This window comes from Mustelus asterias, chromosome 6, assembly GCF_964213995.1.
Source record: "Mustelus asterias chromosome 6, sMusAst1.hap1.1, whole genome shotgun sequence".
Taxonomy (NCBI): Eukaryota; Metazoa; Chordata; class Chondrichthyes; order Carcharhiniformes; family Triakidae; genus Mustelus; species Mustelus asterias.
Window position 1 is genome coordinate 61205105 of NC_135806.1, and position 14689 is coordinate 61219793.

General features: G+C 41.7%; 1 protein-coding gene across 3 annotated transcripts in view; it reads right to left on the reverse strand.

The window, feature by feature from the left end:
• Positions 1-13663, reverse strand: part of LOC144494886 (spindle assembly abnormal protein 6 homolog) — a 69139-nt gene extending 55476 nt beyond the window's left edge. For 2 of the 3 annotated variants that reach the window (XM_078214397.1, XM_078214395.1), the window contains exon 1: positions 13330-13663. In XM_078214397.1, coding sequence (XP_078070523.1) covers positions 13330-13394 — 65 coding nt within the window. In that variant the 5' untranslated portion in view covers positions 13395-13663. The remainder of the gene's footprint in view (positions 1-13329) is intronic. The other variant, XM_078214396.1, reaches the window with a different exon arrangement.
• Positions 13664-14689: the final 1026 nt, after the last annotated feature.

Consider the following 14689-nt stretch of genomic DNA (forward strand, 5'->3'; position numbering starts at 1 on the left):
TGTTGAACTTGGTTTGGGGATATTCAGATTACGTGGAAGGAGGGATTGTTATATATTTGTCCTTTTTGGCTCAACGTAGAGCCCTGCTTTAGTCATGTATGCAATGTCAAGTGGGAAATAGAGAAGCAGCCGGTATGAGAGAACACACACCACAATAAATTTACATTAATTTATTGAGTGTTCCTGAGTGTCATTCTCTCAATACATAATACCAAGGATCTTACCCGAGGCAAGTATGGGAAGTCTCAACCTGCTTCCTAGTAGACACGGACCTCAAACCCTTTGGTTTTAAAATGGTAAACTCCATCTGATAGGCAGTGTGGTTGGGAAAGGGAAGTCAAAATGGCATAGCACATTACATTCTTTACAAGTTGGGAGGATAAATATGTGTCTAACAGTCACTGGGTGTTCTATTCCTGAAAGCCAGTTGCTGAAGGATAGAACTTGAGCCAATCATTACAGGTGTTTATATTTATATGTAGAGTTACCTCTTACACCCTTTCAAATAATATGTCTTCCCCACTTTTGCTACCGAAGTGGATAGCCTCATATTTATCCACATTATACTGCATCTACCATGCGTATGTTCACACTCACAGCCTGTCCAAACCACGCTGAAGCATTTCTGCATCCTCCTCACAGCTCACCCTCCCACCCAAATTTGTATCATCTGCAAATTTGAAGATAATACATTTAGTTCCCTCGTCCAAATCATTAATATATAATGTGAACAGTTGGGGTCCTAGCACAGATCCCTGCAGTACCCCACTAGTCACTGCCTGCCAATTGGAAAAAGACCCATTTATTCTAACTCTTGCTTTATGTCTGCTAACCAGCTTTCTATCCATCTCAGGACACTACCCGCAATCCCATGCACTTTAACTTTACATATTATTCTGCTAAATAAACCATATCCACCAGTTCACCCTGGTCAACTCTACTAGTTACATCTTCAAAGAATTCCAGTAGATTTGTCAAGCATGATTTCCCTTTCATAAATCCATGCTGACTTGTCTGATTATACCACTGTTTTCCAAATGCTGTGCTATGAAATCCTTGATAATGGACTCTAACAACTTCCCTACCACCGATATCGGGCTCACTGGTCTACAGTTCCCCGTATTCTCTCTACCTCCCTTTTTGAATAGCAAGCTTACATTAGATACCCTCCAACCTGTAGGAACCATTCCAGAGTCTGAAGAATTTTGGAAAATGACCACCGATGGATCTACTATTTCTAGGGCCACTTCCTTAAGTATTCTGGGATAAAGATTATCAGGTCCTAGAGATTTATCCCATTAAGTTCACCAAATACTGATTTCCTTCAGCTCCACAATAAAACTTGTTTTTCTCAGTACTTCCATTACATTATTCATGTCTTCCTTTGTGAAGACAGAAGCAACGTATGAATTTGGTTCCTCAGCTATTTCTTTGTTCCCAGTTCCTGACAATAAGGGACCTATATTTGTTTTTGTCGATCTTTTTCTCTTTACATACCTATAGAAACTTTTAGTTAATTTTTATGTTCCCCACCAGCTTACTTTTATATTCTATTTTCCCCTTAATCAATCGCTTGGTCCGCCTCCCAGTCACGATGACCTTAAAAAGTTGTTTCAATTACTTATTATAATACACCAAATTACTCAAATTAAATTCTCAAATAGTCTTACAAATATACAAAACAAATTAAATAGGAGTGGGCCATTTGGCCCTTGGAGCCTGCCTCATAGCTCTCCAAATTTTCTGAGTCTTCAGCCTTGATGAAAACCGGACTCCCTGCTTGCAAGACATTCAAATGTGCAGAAGAAATGAACTAATTGTAGTACCTCCTGGGGAAGGAGGGCTATGGCACAGCACATAAGGTAAGTTGGAATTTTGCCCATAAACTATTGATAGGGGCTATATCTACCAATCATCCAAAGTGAATTCTTGAGGTGATTATCTATTACAGAGTGGTTGATCAGCATCGGTTATCACACAATTCTTTTCACTGAGTCCAACTTTCTGCCAAGGTATGCATGTTTTCACATGTCTCCGAACTCGTCATTGGTAAATTCTCCACCATTATCAGTCAGCCACTTTGATCTCTGGAAGCCAAGTCTACTCATTTCTCCATGATTTTCTATAACAACCCTTCTGGCTCAAGTATTGCAACAAGACTATAATACCAGGTCTAAAAAACAGAGTAAAAATAATTCTGTCTTCATCCCATGTTTCAATCCATGACAATTACCAATCATGTGTCAATGGAAGTCTTACAACATGATGTAACAGCATCCTCCAATACATTTAAAAGATTTCACCATATGTAGTAATCTCTTCTATTTGCCTGGCTTTATTCATCATCACCTAAGCCTGCATCTTTTAGCAGGATTTTTAAGTTCTGGGAAGTAGGGTGAGCAAATTGACTAACATTTAGCCAGCAAGATACAGATTACATCAGTATTTACAAAATAGCTTACTCCAGCCATTTTACATGGATTTACAACTCGCTTTAGTGTCCTCAATGTATTTTTCCAATTCTTCACAGAGTGTGACAGTTTCTGGCAAGGTCAGCACTTGTTGCTCCACACTAGTTACCCTTGAGGTCATGAGTGACCTTCTTGAACTGTTATTATTCAGGGAAAAATGGTAGCGTAATGGTAATATCACTGGATTAGTAATCTATAGGCACAAGCTCTGAGGACAGGGATTCAAATCCAACACAGCAGCTGGTGGAATTTAAATCTGGAACATAAAGCTAGTCTCAATAAGGATGACCACAGAACCATTTTTCTGTTGTAACAACCTATCTAATTCATTAATGTCCTTTAGGAAAGGAAATCTGCCACCCTCAACGATCTGGTCTAGCTAAAGCATTTAAAGTTTATTTATTAGTGTCACAAGTAGGTTTATTGTGAAAATCCCCCAGTCGCCACACTCCTGCGCCTGTTTGGGTACACTGAGGAAGAATTTGGCATGGATCAATTTTGGCCAATGCACCTAACCAGCACGTCTTTTGGACTGTGGGAGGAAACCGGAGCACCCGGAGGAAACCCACGCAGACACGGGGAGAATGTGCAGACACCGCACAGACAGTGACCCAAGCCATGAATCAAACCGGGTCCTTGGCACTGTGAGGCAGCCGTGCTATCCACTGTACCACCGTGGTACCAGATCTGCATGTGACTCCAGATCCGCTGCAATGGCCTAGCAAATGACTCAGTTCAAGGACAATTAGGGATGAGCAACAAATGATGGCCTTGCCAGCGATAGCCACATCCCATGGAAGAATAAAGACAAAAATGGTGCGTGTACACCAGCACTGCTACTAGAAAAGGAATTCTAGGATTTTGACCTAATATTAGTAAAGGGATGAAGATATAGTTGCAAGCTTGAAAGTTGGCCAAGTCTTGAAGTTGCAATTGGTACTGAACATTGCACAATCATTAGTGAACATCTCCGCTTCTGACTGAAATGAACAGGAAGTCATTGATGAAACAAGTCAGGATGGTGTAGGACTAGGAGAGAAACGCGCAGGTGGTGGTGTTCAAATGCATCTACAGCTCTTATCCTTCTAGGTGCTAGAGATTGCAGGTTTGCTAGGTGTTGTTGAAGGAGCATTGATGAGTTGTTAAGCATCTTGTATAAGGGACACACTGCTGCCACTGTGCATCAGTGGTGGAGGAAGTGGATGTGTAAAGTGGGAGATAGTGTGTCAATTAAGTGGGCTTCATTGCCTGGATTGTCGAGCTTTAGTGTTTTTAGAATATCCCATCACACCCCTGACTTGTAACTTGTAGAAGATGGACTGGCTCTGGGGAGTAATGAGGTGAGTTATTTGCCACCGAACACCCAGCCTTTGGCCTGCACTCATAGCCACTATGACTAGTCCAGTTTAGTTCCTAGCCAATGGCAACCCCTAGGAAATTGATGGTAAGGGATTCAGCGATGCCATTAAATATTAAAGGGAGACAGTTAGATTTTCACTTGTTGGAAATGGTCATGCCTGGCAACTATATGGCGCAAATGTTACCCATAATTTATTAACCCAAGCTTGTAAGTTGTCCAGGTTTTGGAGTTGCAAATGGTACTGAACATTGCGCAATCATTAGTGAACATCCCCACTTCTGACTGAGATGAACAGGAAGTCACTATTGAAGCAGAAGACGGTTGGGCCGAGGAAACTATCCTAATGAATTCCTGCAACCCGAGAAATAAAACCTTAAAATATTCAAAATTTGAATGGCTATACAAATAATTTCATAATAACCTTTCAGTTTGTGTTCCCACCTAGTGCATTTCCCATATTAGTTATTGACATAGTACTGAAGTTCTCTCCCAGCTGTTAGGAAATAGAGTTAGCTCAAGTAATTTATATTTGTCTTTGTGGGTATTGAAATAAAGTGTAGCTTTAAGTTTAAGCTTAATTTGTCTTTCTGTATTTGTGCTAAGAAAGGGTTAAAACTTCAGTTTCAGCTTCATGTTTTTAAAAAAGGTGCCTGCAAGTCTGTAGGTGGGTTTAGATACCTGCATTGTAATGAAAGTTTTGAGATGTTAAAGCAAATACAAGGTTTAAATGAAAAATTAAGCTGCTGCTTACACCTAAGGGCCCACACAGAAAGGCAGAAATACGAGTTTGAAATGATAAGCCAGAGGCAAGGAGCATTCCACAGGTTCTGCCAGTGGAGGCAGGACAATACAGAGGGACAGAAAGCAAGCCCCAGAAATCAAGGAATGGGACTGGATGGTGTTCCAGGAAGACTGTGAAGTCAAAGGAACAAAGAACAGAAATCTGGTGCAAAGAGAGAGTAGAGAGTGGCTTCCAGTTAAAGACAGGGCTGCAAGGTGCAGACCTGGGTATGTTGGCTTACAGGAAGCCAGATATCTGAGGTGATCAAATGGTTGGTGACTATTAATATAGCATGTGAGGCAATGGTGTACTGTTGGCCTGATTGGGTACCCGAGAGATTGTGTGAAATCTTGAATGCAAATTATATTCAGAGTACAGGAATGGTGGAAGAAGAGGTTGAAACCTTGAAACAAAGACATATAGAATATAGGGCCTTCGAGCCTGCTCCACCATTCAACACGATCATGGCTGATCCTTTATCTCAACACCATATCCTAGTGCTCTCCCCATACCCCTCGAAACTATTAGATTCTAGAAATCTATTTCCTTCTTAAATAGATTAAGTGGTAGAGAATTCCACAGGTTCACTACCCTGGTAGTGAAGATGTTTCTCCTCATCTCAGTTCTAAATGGCCTACACTTTATTTTGAGACTGTGACACCTTGTTCTAGATTCTCCAGCGAGAGGAAGCAACATCCCTGTATCCAGTTTGACCAGTCCTGTCAGAATTTAATATGTTTCAAAGAGATCCCCTCTTATTCTTCTACATTGCAGTGAATACAGGTCCAGTTGACCCAACCTCTCTCATATGACAATCGTGCCATCTCAAGAATTAGTCTGATGAACCTTCACTGCGCTCCCTCTATGGCAAGTATATCCTGTCTTAGATAAGGGGCCCACAATAATCCAGGTGTGGTGGCATCAAGGCCCTGTACAGCTGCAATAAGACATCCTTGCTCCTTCATTTGCAAAGAAGGTCAACATAACATTTGCTTTCCTAACTGCATATTTACTTTCAGAGACTGATGTACTAGGACACCCAGGTCCCTTTGTACGTCAACATTTCCCACTCTATCAACATTTAAATAATACTCTGCCATTTTGTTTCTGTCCGAAGTGGATAACTTCAAATTTATCCATGTTATATCACATCTGTCATGTATTTGCCCATTCACTCAATTTGTCTAAATCACATTGAAGCCTCTTAACATCCTCATCATCACTCAGCTTCTCAACAAATTTTGTGTCATCAGCAAACTTGGAAATATTGCTTTTATTTCCCTTATCCAAATCATTGATGTATATTGTGAATAGCTGGGGCTCAAGAACTGATCCCTGCGGGACCCCACTAGTCACTGCCTACCACTCTGAAAAAGATCAATGTATTCCCTACTCTGTTTCCTGTCTGCTAACCAATTCTCAATCCATGCCAATATATTACCCCCAATCCCATGTGCTTTAATTTGCACACTAACCTCGTGAGACTTTATCAAAAGCTTTCTGAAAATCCAAATACCACCACATCCAATGGTACACCCTTATCTATTCCACTAGTTATGTCCTCAAAAAACTCCAGGAGATTTGTCAAACATGATTTTCCTTTCATAAATCCACGCTAACTTTGTCTAATCCCATTGATATTTTCTAAGTGTCCTGTTATCACATCCTTTATAATACTCTAGCAATTTCCCTACCACTGACATTAGGCTAACCAGCCTGCAATTCCCAGTTTTCTCCCTTTCTTTTTTAAATCGTGGGGTGGCATTTGCCACCCTCCAATCTGTCAGGACTGTTCCAGAATCTACAGAATTTTAGAAGATGACAACCAACGCATTCACCGTTTCCATAGCCACCTCCTTTAGTAGCCTGGGATTTAAGATTATCCAAGCCTAGGGAATTTATTTGCTTTCAATCTCATTCATTTTTCGAACACTATTTTTCTAGTAATACTAATTTCTTTTAATTCGGCCTTCTCACTAGACCCTGATTCCTTATTTGTGTCTTCCTCTGTAAAGACAGAACCAAAGAAGTTGTTAATTGCTCTGCTATTCCCAGGAGGCAGATCATGGATGAAGACATCAAAGAGAAAGCATTGTCGAGGAGAAGATTTCAAGGCATGTTCTTCGAGAGCAGAGATTGGAAACCCTTGTGTGAGAGTCAGAGATCCTGTGAGACCAGTTGGCTCTCAGTGCGACAAACATCTGGGGGGGGATTGATGAGAAATCCACAGAAATTATGTTGGGATTATGTTAGAGTTCAGTGTGTCTGACCACAGTTTGCCTATTGCTTTCCATGGAAAATATACTTACTGTGAACATTAGAGTACAAGAAAGATTTTGTAACTTATGCTTTCCTTTCAAATCTGTATACATCTATAAAGGTATAGCTGGGTGAAGGAGTAGGTATTCGAGTTAATATTTTATTTAATAAATGTTTTATTCTTTAATTAAAAATTCATCGGCAATCCTGCATCTCTGTTCATCATGTATTTAAACAAAAAATGAAAGTTAGGATCCAAACACAGCAAATGCTGTTTTGCCAACGTCCACAACAGCTTCATACATTTCACCAAACCACAACCACCCTTTACAGAAAATGTTTTGAGATGAAATTAAATGATGGGACTAAACCATTAGCTAAAACTCAAGTCCTGTTCATGTTTGTATTTTGGATAACTGCAACTATTCCATTACTGAAGCATACAACCATTAAAAAAAAAGATTTGCACATTGCAAGGAAAGGAAACCCAATATTCATAATCACCCTTGACATCCTTTAAACATCAGGAAGACTTCCTACTTCTTAGTAGGGCACTTACTACTTTGAGTTTTCACATACTTTATTTGTTCCCCCAAGATTGATTGGTTTGCCAATATCTTTAACTATTCAACTATGTCAATGACAGCAAATGATAATTTAATTCCAAATCACAGAATCCCTACAGTGCAGAAGAGGCCATTTGGATCATTGATTCTGCACTGACTTTCTGAAAGAGCATCTTACCCAGGCCCTCTTCTCCACCCTATCCCTGTAATCCCACACATTTACCATGACTAATCCACGTAACCTACACATCTTTGAACACTAAGGGGCAACTTAACATGGCCAATCCACAAACCTGCAATTCTTTGTAACTATGGAAGAAAACAGCAGCACCCGGAGGAAATCCATGCAGACACGGGGAGAACATGCAAATTCCACACAGTCACCCTAAGCCGGAATTAAACCGGGTCCCTGGCACTGTAAGGCAGCAGTGCTAACCACTGTGCCATTGTACTGCTATTTTACTTGCCAATATCACATAACAAGCCAGCCACACTTAGACATGCAGTAGAAACCAGAATTAGAAATTTTCTGCCTTTCATTCTGTGTGGAAATGTATAATCTTTGTTCAGCTCGCCTTCCAACAGAACAGCCAAAATCAAGTACTTAACATGCAGTCAGGCAAACAGGTACCCTCACATTTCGTAGGATGCTTATATATTAATACAATGTACCAATTCATTTTGAGTATTGTCTCTAGACAAATAATTTTCTCTCATTTCTTGGTCAGCTAACTAAAGAAACAACAGAACTGGCAACAGAGCAAAGAATCACACCCTAGTTTTCCATATTTGACACAAAAAATACAACAGTTCAGTCAATTTAGCTGAACAATAAAGGCCAGAAAGATCCCAAATTCACAATTACGTCGAGGGCCCTAAAATTCACTTTGTGGCTTACTAGCCTCTGATTACTACCTGATGACCCTTGTTGGAAGAGAGCATTTCTATCAGAGTATTGAGCTCAATTATGATACATCTGAAGTCAGTTAGCCAACACCCAGAAAAGCAGTTTTGAGAAGAGAAAGGCAAGAAAATTGGTTTTAAGGTGTGTAATGATAAAGAAATAGAAAAAATATAAATGGGAGGGTGTATGAATGGGCACAATGGAAATGATCCTTGTAGGTAATATAACAATAACTACAAGTTAAAACTAATGCTGAATAAATGACATTTTGTTCCTACATACCAAATTCAAAAATTAAGTTTGATCATGTGTGCATCATAAATTCTGTAGTTCCAACCATTCAAACATGCTAATTTTTTGAAAAACTAACAGCCACTATGAAGATGAGACTGATTGTTCCATTTTTGTGACCAAGGGTGTCAAAACTCAAAGGAATTAATTACATACAAATAATCTAATTCTTCTTCATTTAATATCATAAAGTAAAATGGCAGAAATATTACAACAGCAACTTGTGCCTATAACAAAATAAAGGCATTTCAGAGGAGTATTTTAAAGCAAAATTTGACACTCAACCACATAAGCAATATTCGGGCAAAATGCCAAAAGCTTGATCAAAGGAGAATGCATTAATGGAGAAAGAGGTGGAGAGGTTTAGCAAACACATCCCAGAGCCTCGGCATAGGCAGCTGAAGGCACAACAACAAAGGTGGAGTAATTAAAATCGGGGATTCTCAAGAGGTCAATATTAGGGGAACATAGATGTCTTGGGAGGTTATGGGACTGGCGATTACAGGGATAAGAAGGAGCGAGGCCATTGAGGGGCTTGAAAACAAAGGACAGTTTAAAATCAAGAGATTGCTTGCACAACACCCAACGTAGGTCAGCGAGTAACGGAGAGATGGCTGAACAGGACTTGGAGCAAGTAACGACATGGGCAGCAAAGTTGTGGATGACCTCAAGTCTGGGGATAAAAAAAATATGGGGATAATAAAATATGGGGATAATAAAATATGGGGATAATAAAATATGGGGATAATAAAATATGGGGATAATAAAATATGGGGGGGGAGGGGTGGCCAGAAATACATTGGAAGAGGTTTAAACAAAAGCAATTATAAAACAAAATGAATAAAATTAAGAAACTAAAAGCATTCTTCCCATAAAAACTGAATGCAAGAACTTTGATGTCCTAAGCATTCTGGAGCATTTAAGAGGCAGCTAGATAAAGGCATGAAGGAGGAAGAACCAGAAAGATTTATTTACTTTTATTCTTTCGTGGGCGTCACTGGCTAGGCCAATATTTGATTGCCCATCCCTAACTACCCTTGAGAAGGTGGTAATGAGCTACTGCTGCAGTCCACATGATGTAGGAACATCCACAGTGATGTTAGGGAGAGGGTGTCAGGATTTTGACCCAGCAGCAGTGAAAGAACAATAATATATAGTTTCAAGTCAGGATGGCAAGTGGCTTGGACAGAACGTGGGGGTGATGGTGTTCCCATATGTCTGCTACCTTCTTCCTAGATATAGAGTCACAGGTTTGGAAGGTGCTGATGAAAGAGGCCTGGTGAGTTGGTTAAATGCATCTTGCAGAAGGTACGCACAGCTGCTGCTGTCTGTAAGTGGTGGAAGGAGTGGATGTTGAAGGTGGTGGATAGGGTGTCAATGTAATACTGCTTTTCTCTGGATGGTATCTAGCTTCTTGAGTGTTGTTGGGAGCTGCACTCATTGAGGCAAATGAACTCCATCACACTCCTGACTTGTGCCTTGTAAATGGTGGATAGACTTTGAAGAGTCAGGAAACGAATTACTCATCACAAATACCCAGCCTCTGACCTGCACTTGTAGCTACAGCATTTCTATTGGTCCAGTTCAGTTTCTGGTCAATGATAATCCTAGGATAAGAACAAAGAACAGTACAGCACAGGAAACAGGCCCTTCGGCCCTCCAATGTGCTGCTCATTGGTCCAACTAGACCATTCGTTTGTAACCCTCCATTCCCAGACTGCTCATGTGACTATCCTGTTAAGTCTTAAACGATGCCAGTGTGTCTGCCTCCACCACCCTACTTGGCAGCGCATTCCAGGCCCCCACCACTCTGTGTAAAAAACGTCTCTCTGATATCCGAGTTATACCTCGCCCCTCTCACCTTGAGCCCGTGACCCCTCGTGATCGTCACTTCCGACCTGGGAAAAAGCTTCCCACTGTTCACCCTATCTATACCCTTCTTAATTTTGTACACCTCTATTAGGTCTCCCCTCATTCTCCATCTTTCCAGGGAGAACAAGCCCAGTTTACCCAATCTCTCCTCATAGCTAAGACCCTCCATACCAGGCAACATCCTGGTAAACCTTCTCTGCACTCTCTCTAAAGCTTCCACGTCCTTCTGATAGTGCAGCGACGAGAACTGGACGCAGTACTCCAAATGTGGCCTAACCAGCGTTCTATACAGCCACAACATCAGACTCCAGCTTTTATACTCTATACCCCGTCCTATAAAGGCAAGCATGCCATATGCCTTCTTCACCACCTTCTCCACCTGTGCGGCCACCTTCAAGGATTTGTGGACTTGCACACCCAGGTCCCTCTGTGTTTCTATACTCCTGATGGCTCTGCCATTTATTGTATAACTCCCCCCTACATTAGTTCTTCCAAAATGCATCACTTTGCATTTATCTGGATTAAATTCCATCTGCCACCTCTCCACCCAATTTTCCAGCCTATCTATATCCTGCTGTATTGTCCGACAATGCTCTTCGCTATCCGCCAGTCCAGCCATCTTCGTGTCATCTGTAAACTTGCTGATAACACCAGTTACACCTTCTTCCAAATCATTTATATATATCACAAATAGCAGAGGTCCCAGTACACCACTGGTCACAGACCTCCAGCCGGAAAAAGACCCTTCGACTGTTACCCTCTGTCTCCTGTGGCCAAGCCAGTTCTCTACCATCTAGCCACCTCTCCTTGTATCCCATGAGCCTTAACCTTCTTAACCAACTTGCCATGAGGGACTTTGTCAAATGCCTTACTGAAATCCAATTGATTAATGGGGGACTCAATGGTGGTAATGCAACCAAATATGAAATGGAGATGGTTACATTCTCTCTTGTTGGCGACTGTCATTGTCTGGCACGCATGTTACTTGCCACTTTTCAGCCCAAGCCTGAATGTTGTCCAGGCCTTGCTGCATACGGGCACAGACTGCTTTAGTATCTGAGGAGACGTAATGATGCTCGGCATTGTGCAATCATTTGCATTAACTCCCCATTTCTGACCTTATGACGGAGAGAAGGTCATTAATTAAAAGAGTTGGAAGGAAGGTCCCTGATCAAGCTGCTCAAGATGGTTGGGCCTAGGACACGACCCTGAGGAACTCCTGCACTGATGGCCTGGAACTGCGATGACTGACCTCCAACAACCACAAACATCTTCCTTCCTTTGTGCTAGATATTTATCCAACCAGAGTTTGCCCCCTGATTCCCATTCACTCCAGTTTTGCTAGGATTCCTTGACAAGGTGTCAAAGGGATACTTGGTCAAACATTGCCTTGATGTCAATGGCAGTCATTCTCACCTCATGTTCAACTCTTCTGTCCATTTTTTGGCCTAAGGCTTAATGAAGTCGGGAGTTGAATGGCCTTTAGGGTTAGATGAAGAGGAAAGTGTGGAATATAAACACTGGTCAAGTCCATTTGGGCTGAATGTCCGTGCTGTAAATACTATGTAGAGAACAGAGAGCAGGAAGGGATAAGTACTGTTTTGAAAGAGCCAGCACAAGTGGGAAGGCCAAATTACCTCCACTTGTGTTGTACTATTCTAAGATTCTATATACATATACCTGGGGCAAAATCATAACAGTAAAAAGATACAGATAAATCACAAAACTCAGGCAGAACAATCTGTATTATATTCCTTCCCAGTTCCTCCTTTAACATTTATCCACAATGTTTGTTACATTCAAAGGTAACGCTGATCCAAATCACAAAAGTCACCATCTGCATATTAATTGCATGGCAAGTTTGTTTGCTCTCCAGTTTCTAATAGTTCCATATTTTTGTATTCAATCCAAGCAGAGTTTAGCAGATCATGAAGTCCAACCTTACAATAGTATGCCAACAAATAACTGGAAACTGGAACTCCTGCAACCATTCATTCTTCTTGACAGCATTACAATCAGGTCATAAAGTTTACCTGACCAGCAGTTAAATCAAGGCCAGACAGGTTACCGAAGAGACTGTCCAGTTGTCAAAACTTTCCCCTTCAAACTACAAAAAGCGTGAATAAATTCAATTGATAAGCACAACTCAATGAAATATAAACAATGAATCGCAAGAAAGAATCAAAATTATATAAATAGGCATTCAAATAAATCAAACACAATTAGAACAGGTTATCTAGTATGATTACCATACTAGATAACCTGTCACGCAATACAAGCGAAATCTAGTCTTTTTACTGAACATTTCTAGAGTTGAACTACAAATCAAAACTGCAAATTTCTAGTCATTTTTACGCAACGATTGCATGGCTTACAACATTTTTCTTAATTACAGCAGGATCTGGCTGGCTATTCGATTGTTTTCTTTCACATGAAGTAACTAATCAAGGGCAACAAAAGTTTATAAATGCAAATCCATAAATACAAACGTTGCTCAACAAACAGAACCCATTCTAAAACTGGCAGATAGGACGAACAAAATGTGTTTTCTAGATCAGAGTACAGTGAACGCTAACTAAACACCTCTTTGAACCCCCGGGCGAGCTGCTGCCTAAAAGCAGGCGGGAGGGCGGCCGGCACCTGTACCTGGATACCATTGGGGAAGAGCAGTTTAAGATCTCATCAGTGTCATGTCTAACTGTAAACACCACTAATGGTATTAAAACCACTGCAGCTTTAAAATTATTCAGGGTGTTGTAACAGGGGAGGGAGTCGGTCACTCTGCACCTCTGACAGGTGCTGCTGAAAGTACCTCTCGGCCTCACCTGTCTTCACAGTCTTTACACTTGATGAGGACGGCGGCGCTTTTACAGAACAGCTCCTCGGCCATGATGAGGACGGGGATGAGATCCTGGGGCCGCCTTCACCTCATGGCCATCCACCCGGAGACGCACAAGTGAGCGGCGCAGCCTCTTACATGCCGGCCGGCTCTCTCTCTCTCTCTCCGAGCCCCGCTCCCTCTTTCTCGAGCTGAAGGCTGCGCTGGGCCCGCCGCTCCGGCTCACTCACTCCCCCGGTTGCCAGGGGTTACCGTTCCCGGCCGCTTTCCCGCCACCTTCACCCGCTCCGCTAAAGAGCCGACGCGACTCCCGGGGGACCAGGAGGAGACGCGCCCTCTCCTGAGTCTCACACCAACAGCTCGATGCTGCCCCCACTGGTCCGGGATGAGTCTCCGAAGTCATTTACTGCCAGCACCGTTCTCAATGTGGGCTGAATTCCTGCCCTAATAAAACTAGAAAATCTGGCTAAAGCAAAGTACTGCGAATGCTGGGAATGAAAAATAAACACGAAACATGCTGAAAGCACTCAGCTTATAGGGGTGTAATGACCATTTAGATAATAATTTACTTCAGTATATATCAGTTCACTAATGTCCTTTAGGGAAGGAAATCTGCCCACCTTACTTGGTCTGGCTTACATGTGACTCCAGAGTCACAGTAATGTAGTTGACTTTCAACTGCCTTCTGAACAAGGTCAACTAGGGATGGGCAATAAATGCTGGTCAGTGATGCCCATGTCCCACGAATGAATAAAAAAAAGTACCTTCAGGAACCAAAGGGACATGATTAGAAGGAAAATGATAAAGAAAGAGATGGAGGGGAAGGTTGTCCATTACCAGTGGAAACCGATTGTTGACTATGAGCCATTTTTTAAAAGTACAATTGTTCTGGGAATGTGAGTGTCACTGGCAAAGCCAACATTTATTGCCCTCTCTAATTACCCTTGAGAAAGCTGCCTTCTTGAACTACTGCAGTGTAGATACAGCCACAATACTGATAGGGAGGGTGTTCCAGGATTTTGATACAGCAACAGTAAAGGAATGGCGATGTAGTTCAAGTAAAGATGGTGTGTGACTTAGAGAGGAATGTGTGGATGCAGGTGTTCTTATGCCCTTGTGCTTCTAGGTATTAGAGGTCATGGGCTTTGAATTTGCTGTCGAAGGAGTTCCTCAGGGCAATTCCCTAAGGCCAACTTTCAGCCAATCTTCAGCTGCTTTATCAATGACCTTTCTTCCATCCTAAGGTCAGCTGTGGGGAAGATTCACATCTTCTCAGATATGGACACAGTCCATGTCCTAAGAGGTCAGAGGCTAGGAATCCTGAGGTGAGTAACTCACCTCCTGAC